This window comes from Anas platyrhynchos, chromosome 7, assembly GCF_047663525.1.
Source record: "Anas platyrhynchos isolate ZD024472 breed Pekin duck chromosome 7, IASCAAS_PekinDuck_T2T, whole genome shotgun sequence".
Lineage (NCBI taxonomy): Eukaryota > Metazoa > Chordata > Aves > Anseriformes > Anatidae > Anas > Anas platyrhynchos.
The window spans coordinates 33638731-33655956 of NC_092593.1; the positions used below are offsets into that span (position 1 = coordinate 33638731).

The 17226-nt window shown below is 45.7% G+C and overlaps 1 protein-coding gene and 1 long non-coding RNA gene across 2 annotated transcripts in view; one reads left to right on the top strand and one right to left on the bottom strand.

Annotated features, from left to right (window-relative positions):
* LOC140002879 (uncharacterized) overlaps nucleotides 1-17226 on the top strand; it is a 54710-nt gene that overhangs the window by 34851 nt on the left and 2633 nt on the right. The gene's annotated exons all lie outside the window — the stretch shown is intronic.
* Nucleotides 1242-16742, bottom strand: FRZB (frizzled related protein). Its single transcript, XM_027461513.3, has 6 exons — nucleotides 16149-16742; nucleotides 10881-10928; nucleotides 6397-6462; nucleotides 4129-4333; nucleotides 3840-3903; nucleotides 1242-2192 (listed from the first exon to the last, which is right to left on the bottom strand). The coding sequence occupies exons 1-6, from the start codon at nucleotides 16600-16602 to the stop codon at nucleotides 2082-2084; spliced, it is 948 nt and encodes a 315-aa protein (XP_027317314.1). The 5' UTR covers nucleotides 16603-16742; the 3' UTR covers nucleotides 1242-2081.

Here is a 17226-nt window from a genome sequence, read left to right on the forward strand (position 1 = left end):
AAGCTCAATAGAATTTGGGGACAAAACAAAACAAAAAAAAATCATACCACAGAATCTAAAATATGTGGGACATTAATCTCTAGTTGAGACTTAATTAAGCAGGGTGCGATACTACAAACTTAGTAGCTTTCTTCAGACAGCTCTGAGGATGGGGTTATGAGCACAGCAGCAAGCAGGACCACTCAGAAGTTTGGTTATCTTGGCATCTTGTGCAACAACCCTTCCTTCTACTATGAACTGCCTTCTATTCACTGCATTTAAAAAAAGCCCAAAGCTCAATAAGTAAATATGATTGATAACATTGGCAAGGGGCCTCACAGCACTTGCTGCTTACTCAACTCTTGGCTCCTCCTGCTGCTGCAATGATGTTGGTCCTGATGTACCTGCTGGACCCCACCACAGGCAGAGAGACCTGCTTGCTGACAGCATGGCTGGAAAAAAAAAAACAGGAGCCAAGAAACAGAGTAGATGAAGAAGAACAACGTCCAAAATAGACCAGAGCAAAGTTTCCAGATGTTGTTTTTTTGTTTAAATTCAGCTTTTCCTTTGAAATCCCTTCCACAGCTTCTGATCCAGCCTGCGCAGTATCTGGAGCAAACACTGAACCAGCTGGAGACTTAATGTCACTTCAAACCTTCACAACCCATCTCCTCCATACACTACCCCTTTATTTAAAATCAAAACAAAACAAAACAAAACAAAACAAAGCAAAAAGAAAACTCAACAGATTGCAAATTTTGCAGGACACAGGTCTATGTTTCAAGTTGCCTGATATCCACACGGAGGGAAGACTTGCCCTGAGACCTTTGGTTATTAACTGGAATCTTAAAATAACGTAATATTATAAATGTTCCCAAATACTTCTGGGTTTACTTGTTATCAGCACATTTTCAACCTAACAACTGCAGCACTTCTGTGTTAACAAGAGGCAGCCCGAATGCATTTAAGCATGCTAGGGTGACCACAGAAAATACAAGCTGAGAACCCAACAGCCATTTGCATCTCGAGTACTTCCCCTCTGTAACTACACGTGGAGAGGACTTCTTTTATTTACATCACTTTAATTTCTTTTGAGCAAGAGAGAATAGAAAAACAGAAGAACAGAGTGATAATTTCAAATACGTTGTTACTATCTGCAAAGACTTTTATAAAAGTACAAAAACAAAGGGGTTTTGGTTTTTATATTTTGAACAGCAATATAAAAATACGATGTTGGTTCAAAAGTCAGATAAGGTCCATGCTGAGAACTACAAGATTTTTATTGGACGTATTTTACTGAGCATTGAACACTTGCTTATGTAGGCACAGATTGAAGAATAAAACCACAAAATCCAAATGATAAAGTGCAGACCTGTACTGAGGAGCAGGCCTGGTAAGTCAGTCTATTCCTACAACTCAGCAGAGAGAAGGAAGAGGAAAAAAAAAAAAAAAAAAAAGAAACTGCCATTATAAGAGAAGAAGTGTATGATAAATTAAGGCCTGGGGTGGCACGACTATGAAGTTTCCTATAAAGTCCAGAGAGTATTCAAATTTTATTTTCTTTTCCATTATTTTTCCAGAAGTGCCATGTGACTTGAACTGTGTGTAAATTAATACATATATGGCTATTTTGTTTCGGAATTAAAAATTATGCACTTACATCAACAAATTCCCCTCCCCAGCAAGGGGTTTCTGCAAACAGTGGCCATGGCTGTGACGAGGACCGGCCCAAGGAAGCCAGTGGGGGTTGTGATTTAAAGAAGGGTTGTGCCAAATCTCCTGCTTGCACCTGTTCTCCCCCAAAGAAGATCTGGGAGATAAAATGGCAACTTCAGCACGTCCTGACCTCTCCCCGCCTCGTAAGGGCAGTTTTTTAGTAACAGAAACATATATTTATATTTCCAGAGCTTGCACACATCCAAAACCAAACCAAACCAAAAAGGCAGAAAACAAGAGGAAGAATAAAAACTAATATAAGCTAAAACATTATTTTGTAGTAAACAATAGAATATAACGTGCAATAGTGCAATTTCTCCTTTGCTGCTCCAACAGTGAAGTCTTGACAGATAGTCCACTGAATTTCGGCGTAGGGCACTTCACTTCTAGCTGCGAGCTTGCCGGGGGTTGCTGGCCTTGCCGGGCTTGGGCGCTGCATCACTTTGTCCTGGCTCTCCTTTCCCCTTGCCGAGGTGGCGGAGCTTTTGATCCCAGCGCTGCGCATCAAAATGCAGACGAATTGCAGAGAGTTAGCACAAGAAGGAGCTAAGTTTTATAAATATTCTAAGTAGGACAACTACGTGCATTTGCAAGCAACACTGACAAAAAAAAAAAACTGTCGTTGTTGCCCCCGTGAAAGCCCACATTGGGCCCAAGGGGAGGAATGTGAAGTTGTAAGTATTATTATTTCGAATGGAGAGGAGCATCCATTCCCTGGCCTGATCTTCTTGTATATTCTGTGAATGAAAGGGCCAATGCAAGGTACAACAGCTTCAGCAGAAAAGTGTTTCACCTTTTCATCAGCTTGTGCACCTCACTAACATAACACAGTCTGAAGTTATGAAGCCATCAATGCCCTAAATTCCTAATCAGTAATTTCTTGCCCTTTATACTTCAAATTATACAACTAGTTTCCTGATGCAAGCACCACTACTGTACCAGAAATCATTTCGTATAGTGACACAAAAACCTTTGTAAGCCTTATCCACAGCTAATATCCATCAGGAGCTACCAGAACTGGAAGTGTGGCAAAAACGAACAAGATTAAGAAATCACAGGATTTGGAAAAAAAAATAAAAATGGAGCTCAGTTATTGCTTTTTTATATCCGTGGGCCTCTTTGCTGCTGAGGCTTTAGAGCCATCACAAAAATGCTCTGCATATTGAAACCCGTGGTGGGCAGAAAAACAACTGAATTGAACTGAAACCAATCCTCAATACAAGGCAATCCCAGCTGTGCAAAAAGTGAGAAAATAAGTGAGAAAATAAGTGAGCTTCCAAGAAAGAAACCATAAATCACCCTGCCACCCCCAGGCTGGGACTAAGCAGAGATCAGCCCACAGCAGCAACGCGGTGTTTGCTCTGCGGCACTGCATCTTGGAAAGTTCTGCCAAATCAAACAGCAACTTGGAATAAGATCCCCATATCTTTTCCCTCATGTAATCTCTGTGGATGTACCAAATCTTGTATTTGTAATGAGAACAGTATTTCCCTGCCAGTCACCATTAAAACAGTTGAAGAAAGATTTCAGTGGAAGAGGAGCCTGGTTTGCACAGGCACAACCACTGTGGTAAGACAGCAGTTAAGAAACTGTTTGAAAATAAGAGCAATCTGTGTAAAATGACACTCCTAGCAATGTCAAAATCACCAATACTCTGCTGTGCATCAAAGCACAAAGGCCATGCTTCCAGGGCTTGGAAGGCATTAGAGTACTTTACAATTAGAAAACATCATAGAGTATATTCTCATATATCGTTTGCGTTTGTTACTTCCAATTGGATACTGTGCATAAAATGCAAGACTTTCTTATTATGCACCTCCATCATCTAAGCCAGAGAGACAAATTTACAGTATCTGCTAACCCCCATAATTTGTGAACTAGATTTCAAGAGTATTAAAATCTGAAAAGTGTAATTCTGACTTAGTTTGGAAGACACTTGTAAAGCCTTCTCTTTTTCACCAGCCGTACGATCCCTATGAAGCACATAGCGTTGCAGAAGGCACAGTTTGCCTACAGAGTTAAAACACTCACTCCTATTAATTTACTGGGCTCAGCACGGGCATTTTCTTTCTTAATTTCGACAAGCTTTGGTAGCTGTTTCATGGTATCTACAACATTTGGCTTCTGGTGAGCCATTTTCTTACCTTGACTTTTTTACCCAGTCGATCCTTCCATTTCTCAGCGATGGAGCCTTCCACCAAGAGTAACCTGCAGAAGGAGACAGTCCAACATCAGCAGGTGCGCACTACCTATACAACCCCAGAGCTCTGTGACCCTCGGCAGTCCCCCTAGTAGAGAAGATGATTATTATATTGGAAGGTGATCCAAAGAGTGACACCAAGTTTCTCTTAGCAGGTGACTCTATGCAAGCTCCAGGGGCAGGGGCAGGGAACAAACCACAGAAAACACCTCGAGGGTAACGCCGCAAGTTACCTGGAGCGCTCCTCGTCTTCGTAGCCCATGATGATGTACTCTTCGTTGGCACTGAGCGGGGGGCACAGGCAGCCGGAGTTTGTGTAAAGGTTTACAGTGTCCTTTGGGATGTTCACAAGGGAAGATTTGAGAATCTCCTTGACTTCCACTACTGCAGTGACGTCGTGACATTTAGTCTTCACCTCCTTCACTTTCGCCCGAATGACTGGGAAGAAATGACAAGAAGTATAGTTAACGGCAGTGGATAATGCAGGTCACCCGGGGTGGTTCTCAGTGACCTCTGGGATTAGGCTTTTGTATGGGCCATTATCAGGAGCTTAGCTGGACTCGAGCAACCTCCCTACCCCCATCTCTCCACTGCTTCACCCTCCACCCAGAGGCTGCAGGTAGCTGGGTATATCTCAAAACATTGTGGGTCACAAATAGGAATTATGTTGGATTTGTGTCCTATGAAATTTGGGCTTTACTTTTAGCATCCCCTCCTCTTTGCTCTTTCCACTTCGTGCATTTAATTCATTCCTTGTGTGCCCTTCTTCTCCCTTGTGCCAAAACTACTCCTTCTTTGACTGCTTGGAGTACATGTGACCGAACTTAATTTGTCACTCTTGGCCTTTCACGAAATGTGCATATGCATGAAAACTTATTGTATCGCTATCTCTGCTGGTGACAGGCCCTTACCTTTTTGATTCTCTCTCCAGTGACCCAGCACCAATCTGCTCTGTTCTTTATGAACTCCAAATGCTCCTGATCTTGACCTGCTGACCCGCTTAATTGTTTCTTCCCCTGCCCTTTCTTTTTGCCTTAAGTTGCACAGGAGGGAAAGTTGCCTTTCAAAGACAACAGATTTTTGGGCCTCTCATGGTGACCAGTGAACTGATGCCACATGTAAATGCAAAGCAAATCCAGAGGTCACACTCTAAAGAATATCACATCTTTAACAGCTTGCAAATGAAAACCATTACAGATCTGAAAACTGTGGACTAGTACAACTCATCTCTTTGCATATATTGTCCATGAAGACAATCAGCCAGCACGTACTGCAGCCACATTAAAAACAATCAATAACTGGTATGCATTTAACATAATTTATCTAGTGATCCTCTTTCTTAAGACCTCTTAAGAGTTTAAAACAAAATCCTACTTCGGTTTGGTGTTCTTTCCAATGCATTCTGAAACCTCTTTACTTCCACAAGTGAGAAACGAGGGATACAATATGACTGAGAATACGAAGTGCTGAGGGGTCATCTCCGCCAGCTCACACACAGCCATCTGCAGCACGCTCAGTGACCACCAAGTGCAGCTGTGTAATCCCACTACAGACCAATCAGTCTGTAGAAATTCCCCAAACAAACCCCAAACAATGCAAAACTAGTCACCTCAAATACATCAACAGCATCTGACTGAATGCAGTTACAAGCTTCTAGCTTTCCATAGGATTTATTTTTAAAAAGAAGCTTATATGGCAACAGTTGGATAAATGCATAATCTTAATAAATATTAAGCAATCGGTACCACTGAAATGAAGTGTTTAAGTTCAGTGAACTTCAGGCAGTTCACATGAGTAATAGGAGCAAGAACAGACCTGACTGTTCAGTTCCCCTAAGTGATACATATTCATCAACCTCCTTGGCTTAATTTGGTTGAAACAAGCAGCATGAATAGAAGTAGCAGAGTGGACCTGTGATAGAAAACCAGGGCAACCTGGGCAACAGAGGACATAATACAGACACTGTGCACTTTTACAGGTGTTAGTGCCAGTGTAACACAGCTGGAAAGATGTTAATTGATGGCTTCAACGCACAAGAAGGCAAAAGCCTAGTATGTCTGTAAGATGCCATGGTGAGTTTGCAGGCCTAAGAATTACCAAAAACATCCCTTCCTGTGCAAGCAGAACGCATCGGAGCTGTAAATACAAGAGGAGGTTCAAGCGTAGCAGCCCACAGTGTCACTTCTGCCAAATGACTCTTTGCACTAAAGAAGTGCATGAACCCCAAATGCCCATGCTGACACTGAATTAACTACCACGCAGTGTCAACAGAGACACTCTTGTACTACCCTATTAAGCTAATCCCCTTCATCCCTCTACAAACACTCTCAGTTTTGAATTTGGAAATGTTTCAGGCCACATCTGTAACAAGTACTACTGGATTAACCATCGGTAATTGGGTCCATGGGCTATTTCTGTGAAGTTCTTCCCAGCCCCGTTTAATTCTCTTCCTGTAGCCTTCTCCTAAAGGGCTTGGGAGCTGGCCACGCGGCTGTCCTTACCGTAGTTGTAATTGTTGCGTAGATAGGTCTTCTGGGTAGCTTTAATAGGCTTGCATTTGCAGCGCTCTACAAAACAGAAACTTTTGTTTAGAAAGAAAACAGCATTTGGTCTCTGACAATCTCCCCCAAACCCCACGGTCACACCTGACAAGTATCTCCCTGAATTTACTTAGTACAGAGAAGTCAAATGTTAAAAAGCACAGGGTACTTCTGCTGGAAGATGTTCTGAAACTGAGCAGCAGAGGTTTCCAGAAGAAAATTGACGAGATGAAATTAAAAAAAAAAAAAAAAGAATAAAAACAAACAAAACAACAAAACCCTAGCCTCCAAAAAAAAATAATCACAACCCTTTTTTTTCATGTATGTCCTACAGACAGTGCTTCATCTAAAATACAGATCTAGCTGAGAAATTAAGGGCTACATCCAGCACAGGGCTTTGACACATCCCAGGGCATAACCTTCAGGTCTCGTGTCAGTAGCAGAGAGTCCCTGGCCAAGAGGGCACACCAACCAGTGGTCAGGCAGGTTACTCATTCAGGACTTGCAGGAAACCCACCTGGCACTGGCACTATTATTTCATCCTAAAGGTATAAGCTACGTAGCAGCAAGGGATAAAGGCAAGGAACCAGGCTCCTTCACCTCAGGGATGCTGTTTCCTCAGTTCCTAACTCATTTCGCTCGAAACAACCTAAGGAGGGGCAGTGCTGAATTCTCCCTTAAGAAATTATGAGGACTGAAAATTCCTGGAGTAACAAATGTCTGCGTAGGTGTAACTAAAACAAGGAGCTACTCATGAGCCTGTGTTATGGAGTGTGGGACTGAAAACTGAGAGAGCCAGAGGAGGGAATGGAGGCATTGACCAGCAGGCAGCAGGGCCAGCAGCTGAAAACCTCCGATTCAGGGCAACAACCACCTCATTGAGCACGGAGCTCAGCAGATGCCTGCAGCTTGCGCTTTCCAAGGAGGAAAGATCAGCAGCTTCTTGGCAACATCCCCTAGAACCCACTGTGGTTCCACCAGCACACTCGCTGTCTAAATTGGAAGGAGTAATGTGGAGAGGCTGCCACCAGCCTAAAACCTACACCGTGGGTCATCGTCCCTGGGTATAATGGGAACAACACCGGAGATAAAAACACTTTCATTAGTACCCGGAGAGTGCTAATGCTGGAGCCCCGGGCTCCTACCAGTATTTCATTGCTGAAATTCTCATGCAGATATCCATTTCTTTCATGCTAGCGTGCAATTAGCTTGGTGGCCTCTCACAGTCAGACCCAGCCAGAAATGTCACCCATTTCCAACCGCAGGTCCCAGTGTTACACATACGTGGTCATCCAATGTAATGCATCTCAGTGGAAACAAAATCTCCTTTGGGAAAGAACAGGTGAGCTGTGAGCAGGACTCCGGTGTCCTCACTCGTACTGTGTCCTAAATACCACCCCTGCCTCCTGGCTGCATTTCACCCAGCATCTGAGTGAAAGAAGACTCAATACAGCCTATTTCTGTACAACACAGTTCTAAAATAATGACGCCAGGGATTTAGTTAAATCCACCACGAAGAGTTTGGGGTAGAACTTTTATTTTCTTTTTAAGACTTCTGCATTAAATACAAAGATGGTATCTTGCGGTTATGGACTTCTCGAATTATTATTTATTTTGGATTGCAAGGATTTTTGTAGCTGAAAGTACCAAAAATCCAGGAAAGAGAAGAACATCACACAAGAAGAGGATATTGTTTCCTTGAATTTCAAATGTCCTCACGAATCTATATATAGGATCCTACAGACTTCAGCTTTTGTATGACTGTGTTAAAATAATATAAGCTGAGAAGGGAAGTGATTTTTGGCTTCTCTTCTGCCTGTGGGAGCTCATACATATTTTAGACTGAATTATGGCCCATTTTATAAGCTGCCTCAAGACAGGCCATACAAGAGGCTCCTACGACCCACACTCATGCAGGCATCTCGGCATTCGCACCCAACACATTTTACACTCTCCTGCTCAGCAACACTTTGCTCTGTGGCACAGGTAGAAAAACATAGTCTAAATTACAGGACAAGAACATATAGCCTCACATTTCCCTCATTTTAAGGTAATACTGGATTGCCTTTTAACTTTATTATTTGTTTTAAATTTGAGGAGTGCCTTTGATTATTCTTGGTGTAGAACTTAGTGGATAGACCTGGCAATAGTTCTTCACAAAGAACTTCCTGCTGTCCTCGTCCTTTACAAGTTTGTATTTCCGAGAACTTTACAAAGTGACGCACTGTTTCTAGTTACTACTTAGAAATGCAGAGACTGGCACAGGGGCACTTGCCAAGGTCAGCCAGCCGTAGAGCAAGAAGCAGCTCATCTCTCCCAACGCCTGGTACAGCGGCTTTCAACGGGAGCGCGATGCGAGGATTAGAAAACACTCTTTTGATTGATGCATATTTCTTGTAAATCTGAGCCTTCCCAGAGCAGGGAACATCCTCAGAGGGTGGCTGCAAAAGAATTGTGTTAAAAATGCACTGTGTCTCGTGATGCTAAGGGCAAGTCCCATCTGACATGATTCTCTCCTCCAGAGCCACCAGAAGAGCTCTGAAACTGCAAATTCATTATAAACCAAACTCATTATAAACCAAGACAGGGAGCAGAGGCTCACATCAAGTTGGGGCTGAGATCTCAGCTGACTTTGCCATTAAATGTTCTTTTTTAATACAAGTCAACACAATACTAATGTATGCTCAGCATCTATACCATGGGAAACAGCTCCCTGTAAATACCCAAACCAATGGATTACAGGGGAAAAGATTCTCTGCTGTAGCTGCTATCTACAAACTGCCATCTTACATGCACGTGTGCGCACAGCATAAACATATGCTCGAACCTGGCAAATGCTTCCCTGATAAGTTAATGGAGAAAAAAGCCTGGAAAAAAATGTCTAAATGACTGAAAAGCATCTCAGGAAGCTGACAAAAATCTAGCTTACTTCCAAGAGGCAAAAAAGCCAGCTGAAATGGGCATAGCACATTGAACCACAATCTGCGTTCCAACAGTAAAAGCTAGCAACAAGAACATTGTCCTTCTTCTTCATCAGCTCCATGCATCTTTACCTTCTCTTTTGGATGTGAGTTTTCAAGCCTGCATCCCTAAAGGCAGGCAGTTCTGAAGATACATTTGATATTTTTGATATAAGGTGGCAGGAGATCAGTGCTGAAGTTAGCAAAACTTGGTATCTAACTGTACATTCCACAACCATATTTAGGTGCTTACATTAATAAACTGGACCTCGGCATGTACTGTAGCTGGTCAGCACCTCTGGAGAGGAGAACTTCCACAGGAATGGTAATAAAATTCAAGAAAACCTATAGTCATTGGCTTGCTTGAGCAACAAATGCACCTTTCTATAATCTGCTAGCTACTGAACTGGGCTTTGCTTTGCTTTGCACTGCCTGTGAATAGTGGCAGCACTCAAGGGATTTTACTCAGTTCCAGCAAAAACAAAATGAAACAACAACAACAAAAAAAGCAATGGGGGAGCTGTTGGAATAAAAACAGCCTCAGAAGGTCTCATTCTCCATCTCCTCAGGTTAACGGGAGTTTTGCCATTATCTACAGAGAGGTCAGAATTTAATTTGCAAGTCAGAATGAACCACAACCCTGTTTTTACCCTCAGTGAGTGAGAGAGCTAGCCGACTCACCAGTGCGCCACAAAGGGAATTAACATTAAGGAAAATAGGGCAGAAAGCACTGCATTTTTCCTTTTTGACTGAATCTCAAGCAGCCTGCTTGAATCTAGCCTCTTTTGGCTAAAATGAATAAATAACAAAAGGAACATTACATCTCTAACTTCTTTCACTTTACTTCTGCAGCACGTTACTGTGAGCATCTGCAACTTCACTGCTTCTTTCCTTACAACCCACAGCAATGGTATTTATAGGTGTAAAGACGTTTCTTTTGGTACGTACAATCCCAACGTCCTACTGTGTCGCTTTGTGGTTTAAACACTTGGGATTTTCATCACTGCAGTAAGCGTTGCTCAGTTCAATAAAAACTCATACTGGTATGCTAGTTAAAGCCTGCCAACGACTACAGCATTATTTTCCTCCCTGCATTTTCAGTTATGCATGGAAAAACAACTGGAAGAGCTGAAGAAATAATGACATTTTTGGTGGGAGGGAGGAAAATTCATGTAATGATCATTCTCACTGTTCGAGACAGAACTCGTGAGACCAGCACGGCCACCTTCACTTCATGGCAATTTGCCCTGGCAAAAGCAGAAGAAACAAGAGCTGGAGGGCTGATTTGGCCAGAAGTACACAGGTTTACCAGCCCCAAATCTCACCTTCCCGTGATGGATACACGTACCAGTCAAAAGCACAATCTACAGGATCTCAAGACAAAGCCAGGTATTTATGCATCACTTAGTACTGCTCTTACTTCATCAAGCATTAAAGGGACGTGCTTACGCAGCTCATTATACAGCTTTATAAAACCGTACTCACCGATGCCGGAGCCTCTACAGTTGCCATTATTAGAATCCATCGGGAAATCTGGCACAGATTCGTAAAATACAGAAAGAAACGTTAGGATGTTTAATAGTGGATTATTTCAACAACCCCCCATTGCAATGCTTTCTCTTTCTCTCATATTTAGTATATTAAAACTTAATGAATAATCAGATTGTAATGTTCCAGAGGCCAGCCTGTTCCTGCTAGAGTTGACATCAGTTCTTATCTACGCTTCATCCAGACACGGCACACAACATTACGGGCTGAAGCAGATTAAATAGCCCATTTCCAGAGGTGCACAGACTGGCAGGTTCAGGACAAGGAGGGAAATTTATGGCAGGAATTTGCAGCATCTACAAAAAGCACACGTAGTGTTTGCATTTCATTAGATGATGAAGGAGAAATTACTTCTGGTTTGTTTTTTTGGTTACTGAGGAAATCAAACCAACCACAATCGTATCATTGAAGCAAATGCCAAAACAAATGTTTCAGACCTTCCCCTTCCCCTCAATTTAAAAACATGCTGATTATTTGAAGGAGAGATAAAGAACAGGAGGAAAAAAAACAGGCCCTGTGCTAGACTTCCAAAGAACTGCTTTTGGATGCTCTTGTACATAGAATGGGCCTTGTATTAGTAAAATGCGTAATTTCAGATCTATTATTAAATTGCACAGTTCAGTGGACTTACACACATACTTGGTCTTGAGAAACGAGTATGTTAATGCATACAACCTTGTATAAGTCAAGCAAAAAGACACAAGACAAACAAGACTGGGGAAACAGGTAGCATATTTTATTAGAAGGACAAATAAAAATCCAATTTGTCCTTGCATTAAAAAAAAAAACAAAACACCATACCTTCATCTCAATGCATATTTATCTTTGTACTTTTCATCGCAACATGGAACTTCCCTTACATTAACAGAGATAGGCTAAAGGACTAGCAAGATGCAAGGAAATCTGAAAAACATGTAAATCACTTGCCTACTTAATGATTAACTTCACAAAATTGGGACTTCAGAAGTTAAGTACTCCTACTCACTATGAAATTTTTGACTTTTTGCTCCTAATTAGCAAAAGATTTAGCAAACAGTATTGAATGATTGCATAGATGCTCCTTTACATCCAATACCTGGTTGCTACCTCAAATCAAATGCGTTTTCTTCCAAAAAAGCACCAAACTGCTGTGGTACATTAGCTTACGGAACAAAAACAAGGTTTTAATGGTGATAATTTGGTCTTCAGTAACCGTGTACTTCCATGGTAGCTGCAAGGCTTTTCCATGCTGCCGTCTAACAAGTCAAGTTATACACACTAATCCTTGCTTACGTGTTTCATTTGGATTAATCACTTGAATTTTAAAAAATAAGTTCCTATCATCAGGTAGTGATGAAAAATTCCTTCTGGCGTGGTAACAGCATGATGAGTCCTTGAGCCTCCAGCCTGGTACTTCACTGGCTGCTCCCACGGCAGACACAAGTCTGCACGACCTCCCAGCAGCAGCCTCGTGTTGGGTTTCCTTGGCCAAATTCCCTGCTTGCTTTTAGGGCTGGCTGGCTTTGCAAATGCCCTAGACAACTCCTTCTGGTGCTTCATGTGGCCCAGCAAGCTCCAATCTTGACAAGATGTCATTAATAACCATTTGACATGAGAATAAATCTGTTTGTGAGGGTACAATGCCTGAATTGAAACCACAGCTTATTGAATTTGAAATCGAACCTACAGCTGGATCCTGTTTGGTACCACTCCAGCATCAGCTGAAGGTCCAGTTCCCTCTGGTATTACAGCTAAACACAAGCCAGAGCTACGCGCACTGGCAGTGGCCGAGGAACTCTCCTCAGAAGTAACGCTGATGCAACGAGGGTGGTGAACACTCAAGGTGCCTACTATAAGCCTGCCACCACAAACACGCACCAAAACGAATCTGCTTTCCACAAGACGTTCTCTTCCACTCCTGGGTACACAACTTAATTGCATTAATATTATTTTTACAAAACCAAATTCCAGCACACCACGACCTCCACCCACTTCCTAATTCTGCACACGTTTGCTTGCCAGGCCACGTGCCCTACCCCAGGCCAGTGGCTATGGGTCTGTGAGGAGACAGCTGGCTGCGCGGTGGGCGAGTAACTCCGAAGGTGTGTGCAGAGCGGCTGCAATTTCTGTGCTGTGCTCAGGCTGCGGCGCAGGGTGGATTGTGCTGTGCAATTGTGGTCAGCGCGCCGTGTCTGCCCGTGAACGGCAGAGGAGTAAGCAGGCACCTTCGTGTCACTTCGTGACTCATCTCCTGACTTTGGAGGGCTGGGCACAGGCAAGTACCGGCCTTAAGGCGATGCTAATCGTCCTCAGGGCACTTGTGTGTGTTGGTGTGTGTTGAGAGATGAGCAGTTTCTACTAAAGGAGAGAAGCGCAGGCTTGTGCAGGCAGCTGGAGACCTTCCCCACTACATGGCACGTCTGGGTAAAGGCTTCCCGCCCCCCCATCTTCTCCACGGCCACCAACAGGTCAGGCTCTCCTCACCTGGTCCCTTCCCACCCACCAAGGAAGGGAGGATGATGAAGGTCTGGGCTGGCCTGAGCAGCAGCCACAGCACCCCATCCGTTGGACAGGTGGGGGGGAATTTCTCCGTCAGGCTCGTCCACGTGCTGCTTGGACCTCCAGTCGTCAGGCAGACACAAGAAATTAAAAAAGCTATTTTTAAAAAATAAACTGCTGACTTCCTATTGTTCCTCTTCTCTTCAGCGTGGAGCTCTTTGCCAAGTTTTGTCTTTGCAAAACAATCTTTTGAAAGAAATATCTGTCGGCGATGATTAGCAGAACTGCCAAAGAGGAAATATTCTCCAGAGCTCCGATTCAAAGGCTTCCTACTAAATCTTCGTTAAGAGTGGGGGATAAAATCCAAACTGATTTTTTCCAATAAGCTGTTTTAATTAATCATTTTTCAGAGGAAAGCTATTAAAACACTAACAAAGAGAGAAGATAAAAGCCGCTTGCATAGTAAGTGCGCAAGATAACAATTCTTGGACCACAGGTTTGGGTGACAGCCTTGCGAAAAAGGAGCAATTTGGCAAAACTTACTTTTGAGCATACAACTCACGTATCTTATCTAATTGCAAGAAAAGAAAAAGCACAAACAGCAGAAGTAATGTGAAGATCAGTCCCAGCTAAAACTGAATGCAGACCATGCGAGCCCCCAGGCCACAGGGCGGCTCCGTAGGCACAGGAGGCCGCTGAGCCCCTCATCGCCCACTCCCACCAACACTGAGCCGGCAGCTTCAGGGCCATCACCAGGGCAAGGAGCAGAAGGTTTCCTCTCACTTCCACACCTGAGTTTGCATTTGGAAACCACTCCTTTGGAAATGAAGTTCACAATGTGTGAAAAGCGAGCATGGGAAAGGGTTCTTTCTTTCGCTTCTGTTTGAAGCATGCAGTGACAAATTCAGATACTGGGTTACTGTGATTTCATCTCAGTGTACAGGCAGATGTAGAGGACTCGGACTACATGGAGAAACCACAGCTTCATTTAAGATCTGACAACACGTCTCCATCAATTAAATAATCTTTCCTTTTCATTAGTGTTTAAGAGGTTGTATTTCTAAAAGGATTTGGGACTCTAATCCCCTGTTTATGATGATCACCCAGAATTGTTCTGACGCTTTATTGTACACGTTTATGATGTTTCTCTTTTCTCCAATATCTTGCTGACGGCCTGATGTGCCTTCACTTTTATGTCTACTTTTAATCCAGGCCACTCTTCTTCCAGGTCAAAGGGATGAAGTATGTGCAAGGATGAGCAGATGGTTTGGAGCAGCAGAGAGGCCACTTTGACTGATACAGAAAGCCACAAGCACGTTAACCAGACACAGATCTCCTTGTGACAGGAGCAGGAGCACTCCTAGGGCAGCAGCACGTGTGAGCTTCTTAGAAGTAACAAAACATTTAAGAAAATAAGATACAGTGAAATACGACTGCCTTTACCAAGGCACCACTCGCAACTGCCTACAGGGAAACATCAAGGACTGCAAAGTCACTCCTGCACCTACTGGAAAAGCTGGACGTTTCCCTATTTTTCTCAAGTATGGCCCACTGATACCATGACTTTAACACTTGCAGAGCCAGAAATTCAACCGATGGACCTGTTCCCTAGTACAGGCAGCACCCAGTTCCCCCTTCAAAGCAGGGACAAACACATCCCTGGAGACAAGCACAGCGCGAGAGGCAGCAGCAGACGAGCACGCAGGCTGAAGCTTGCGTGCATCTGAGCATCAGCAATGAACATTTTGGAGACCAGCACAAGCCCAGGGGTTCCCCCAGCCCCTCTTAACTCTAGGGCTCAGCTGGAGGAAAGCTGTGCAGGCAAACAAAGCAATTCCACTATCCTTAGCAGCCTTCTCCATCACGGACATAGCAGTGGCTACTTGATCCCCGGCAGGCAAGGGGAGCGCAACCGATGAGGAATCTTTCATCCCTTACCGTGATACCAACCGAAAAAAAGGAACAAGTGAACTTCACCTGATCTTCAACTTGGCATCAGCAACAGCAGAGCCAAGACCAACTGCTTCAGTGGTGCGAGGGAGTGTTAGCAAGGTGTGTCCTCGGTCAGAGGAGCCTTTTCACATCATGTATCACAGACCCTGCTTTGCAAAAGTCTCTGCCTGAAACTTTTTGCAAAAGTTTCTGCCTGCTCTCTTAGATGGGGTCTACAAGCAGCCTGAGGTCTGGGAGTGCTGAGGAGATGCAGCAAGCAGGCACCCTGCGTGCCAGCCGCGCGGCAGCTCGCTCTGCCTGCCTGCTGCTTGGCTGCGCTCCTCTGTTTGGAGAATCAAACTTGGAAGTGTTCACCTCGCCTCTTCCCCGGGCAGGAATCCTTCCTCCCGCTCTCTCAAGGAGCATTTTCATTCCCTCAAGAAGGATTCTTTCAGCCCGGCGCATAATGCACCAGTTCAGCGTTTTCAGCCCCGCAATGAGAATGTCATCAGGTTCTCGTTCGCTGAAAGGCAGTTTTCATGGACCTGGCGCTGGGATCCCTCAAAGGGGTCATTGTGCCGCTGAGCTGCTCAGCCATAGGTAACTCGGGGGCACTTCCAGCAAAAACCTTCCTCCCTCCGGCTCTGACCGCGATCGCTTTCGGAGCCCGGCCGGCTCCGGACCCGTTCGCGAGGCAGCTCCGGGGGCAGCCGGGGCCCGACCCCTCCCGGGGGCACCCCGCGGGGGTCCGGGGGCAGGCGGAGGGGGGGTCCCGGGGGCTGGGCGGGCACTCACCGGCACCCTCGGCGGTGACGATGGCCTCGGGGGAGATGCAGACGCCGCGGTCGTAGAGGGGCAGCTCGTCGCAGGCCAGGCTCTCGGGCCAGGCGTGGCGGTAGCGGAGCAGGACGGGCTCGCAGCCGGCTCGGGCTCGCTCGCAGACGGCCCGGCAGGGCTTGATGGGCTCCTGCTGGAAGTCGATGGTGCAGATGGGCGCGTACATGGCGCAGAGGAAGAAGAGCAGGTCCGGGCTGCAGTTGGTGCCCAGCAGCCCCTCGAACTGCTCCATGGCCAGCACGGCGTTGGCCTGCGTGCTGTGGTGCAGGTGGTTGGGCATCTTGGTGACGTTCCAGGGCAGCGGCCGGCACAGCGGGATGCGCACCGGCTCGCAGGCCGCCGCCCGCCCCGCCGCCGCCCGGCCCAGCAGCAGCAGCGCGGCCAGGGCCAGCGCCCGCAGCCCCCGCCGCATGCCGCCCGCCCGCCCGCAGCACCGCCCCGCAGCACCGCCCCGAGCCCCCGGCCCCCGGCCCCGGCCCCGAGCCCCGAGCTCCGACGGCTGCGGGCCACCAGCGGCACCAGCGGCTCAGGGGCCGGGCGCCGCCGCCGCTCCCCGCTCGGCCCCGGGCCCGCCCCCGGGGCAGGGAGCAAACAAAGGAGCGGGGCCGGGCCCGGCAGGGATCCCCGTCCCCTCCGCAAGGTTGGAGGAGGGAGAGCAAGCCCGCTGTGTGCAGTGGGAAACCGAGACCCAGCCCCAAAAGGGACCGCTCTGACAGCGGCGGGCACGGGGTTAGCAGCAACGCCGTGGTAAAAGCAGGTCCCGGGGGGGCTGGGGGGCGGAGAGGGCTTGGGTAAGACCCCTAAATCTAAGTAACAGCAGTAAGGGAACGGTACCACACCAAGTCATGTCCTAGGATAACGCAGTGCTCAGCAGGGCTGACTCAAATTTGCCCCCAAAATAGCTCATAGGAGAAATCCAGACAAAGCTCGTTACCCTATCACACAAGAGCCATGCAAATCCACACCAAGTTGCCCTCATTATGCTTATATAAATCCATTTAAATTTGTAAAAAACAGAAAAACAGTGGGGCTGTGG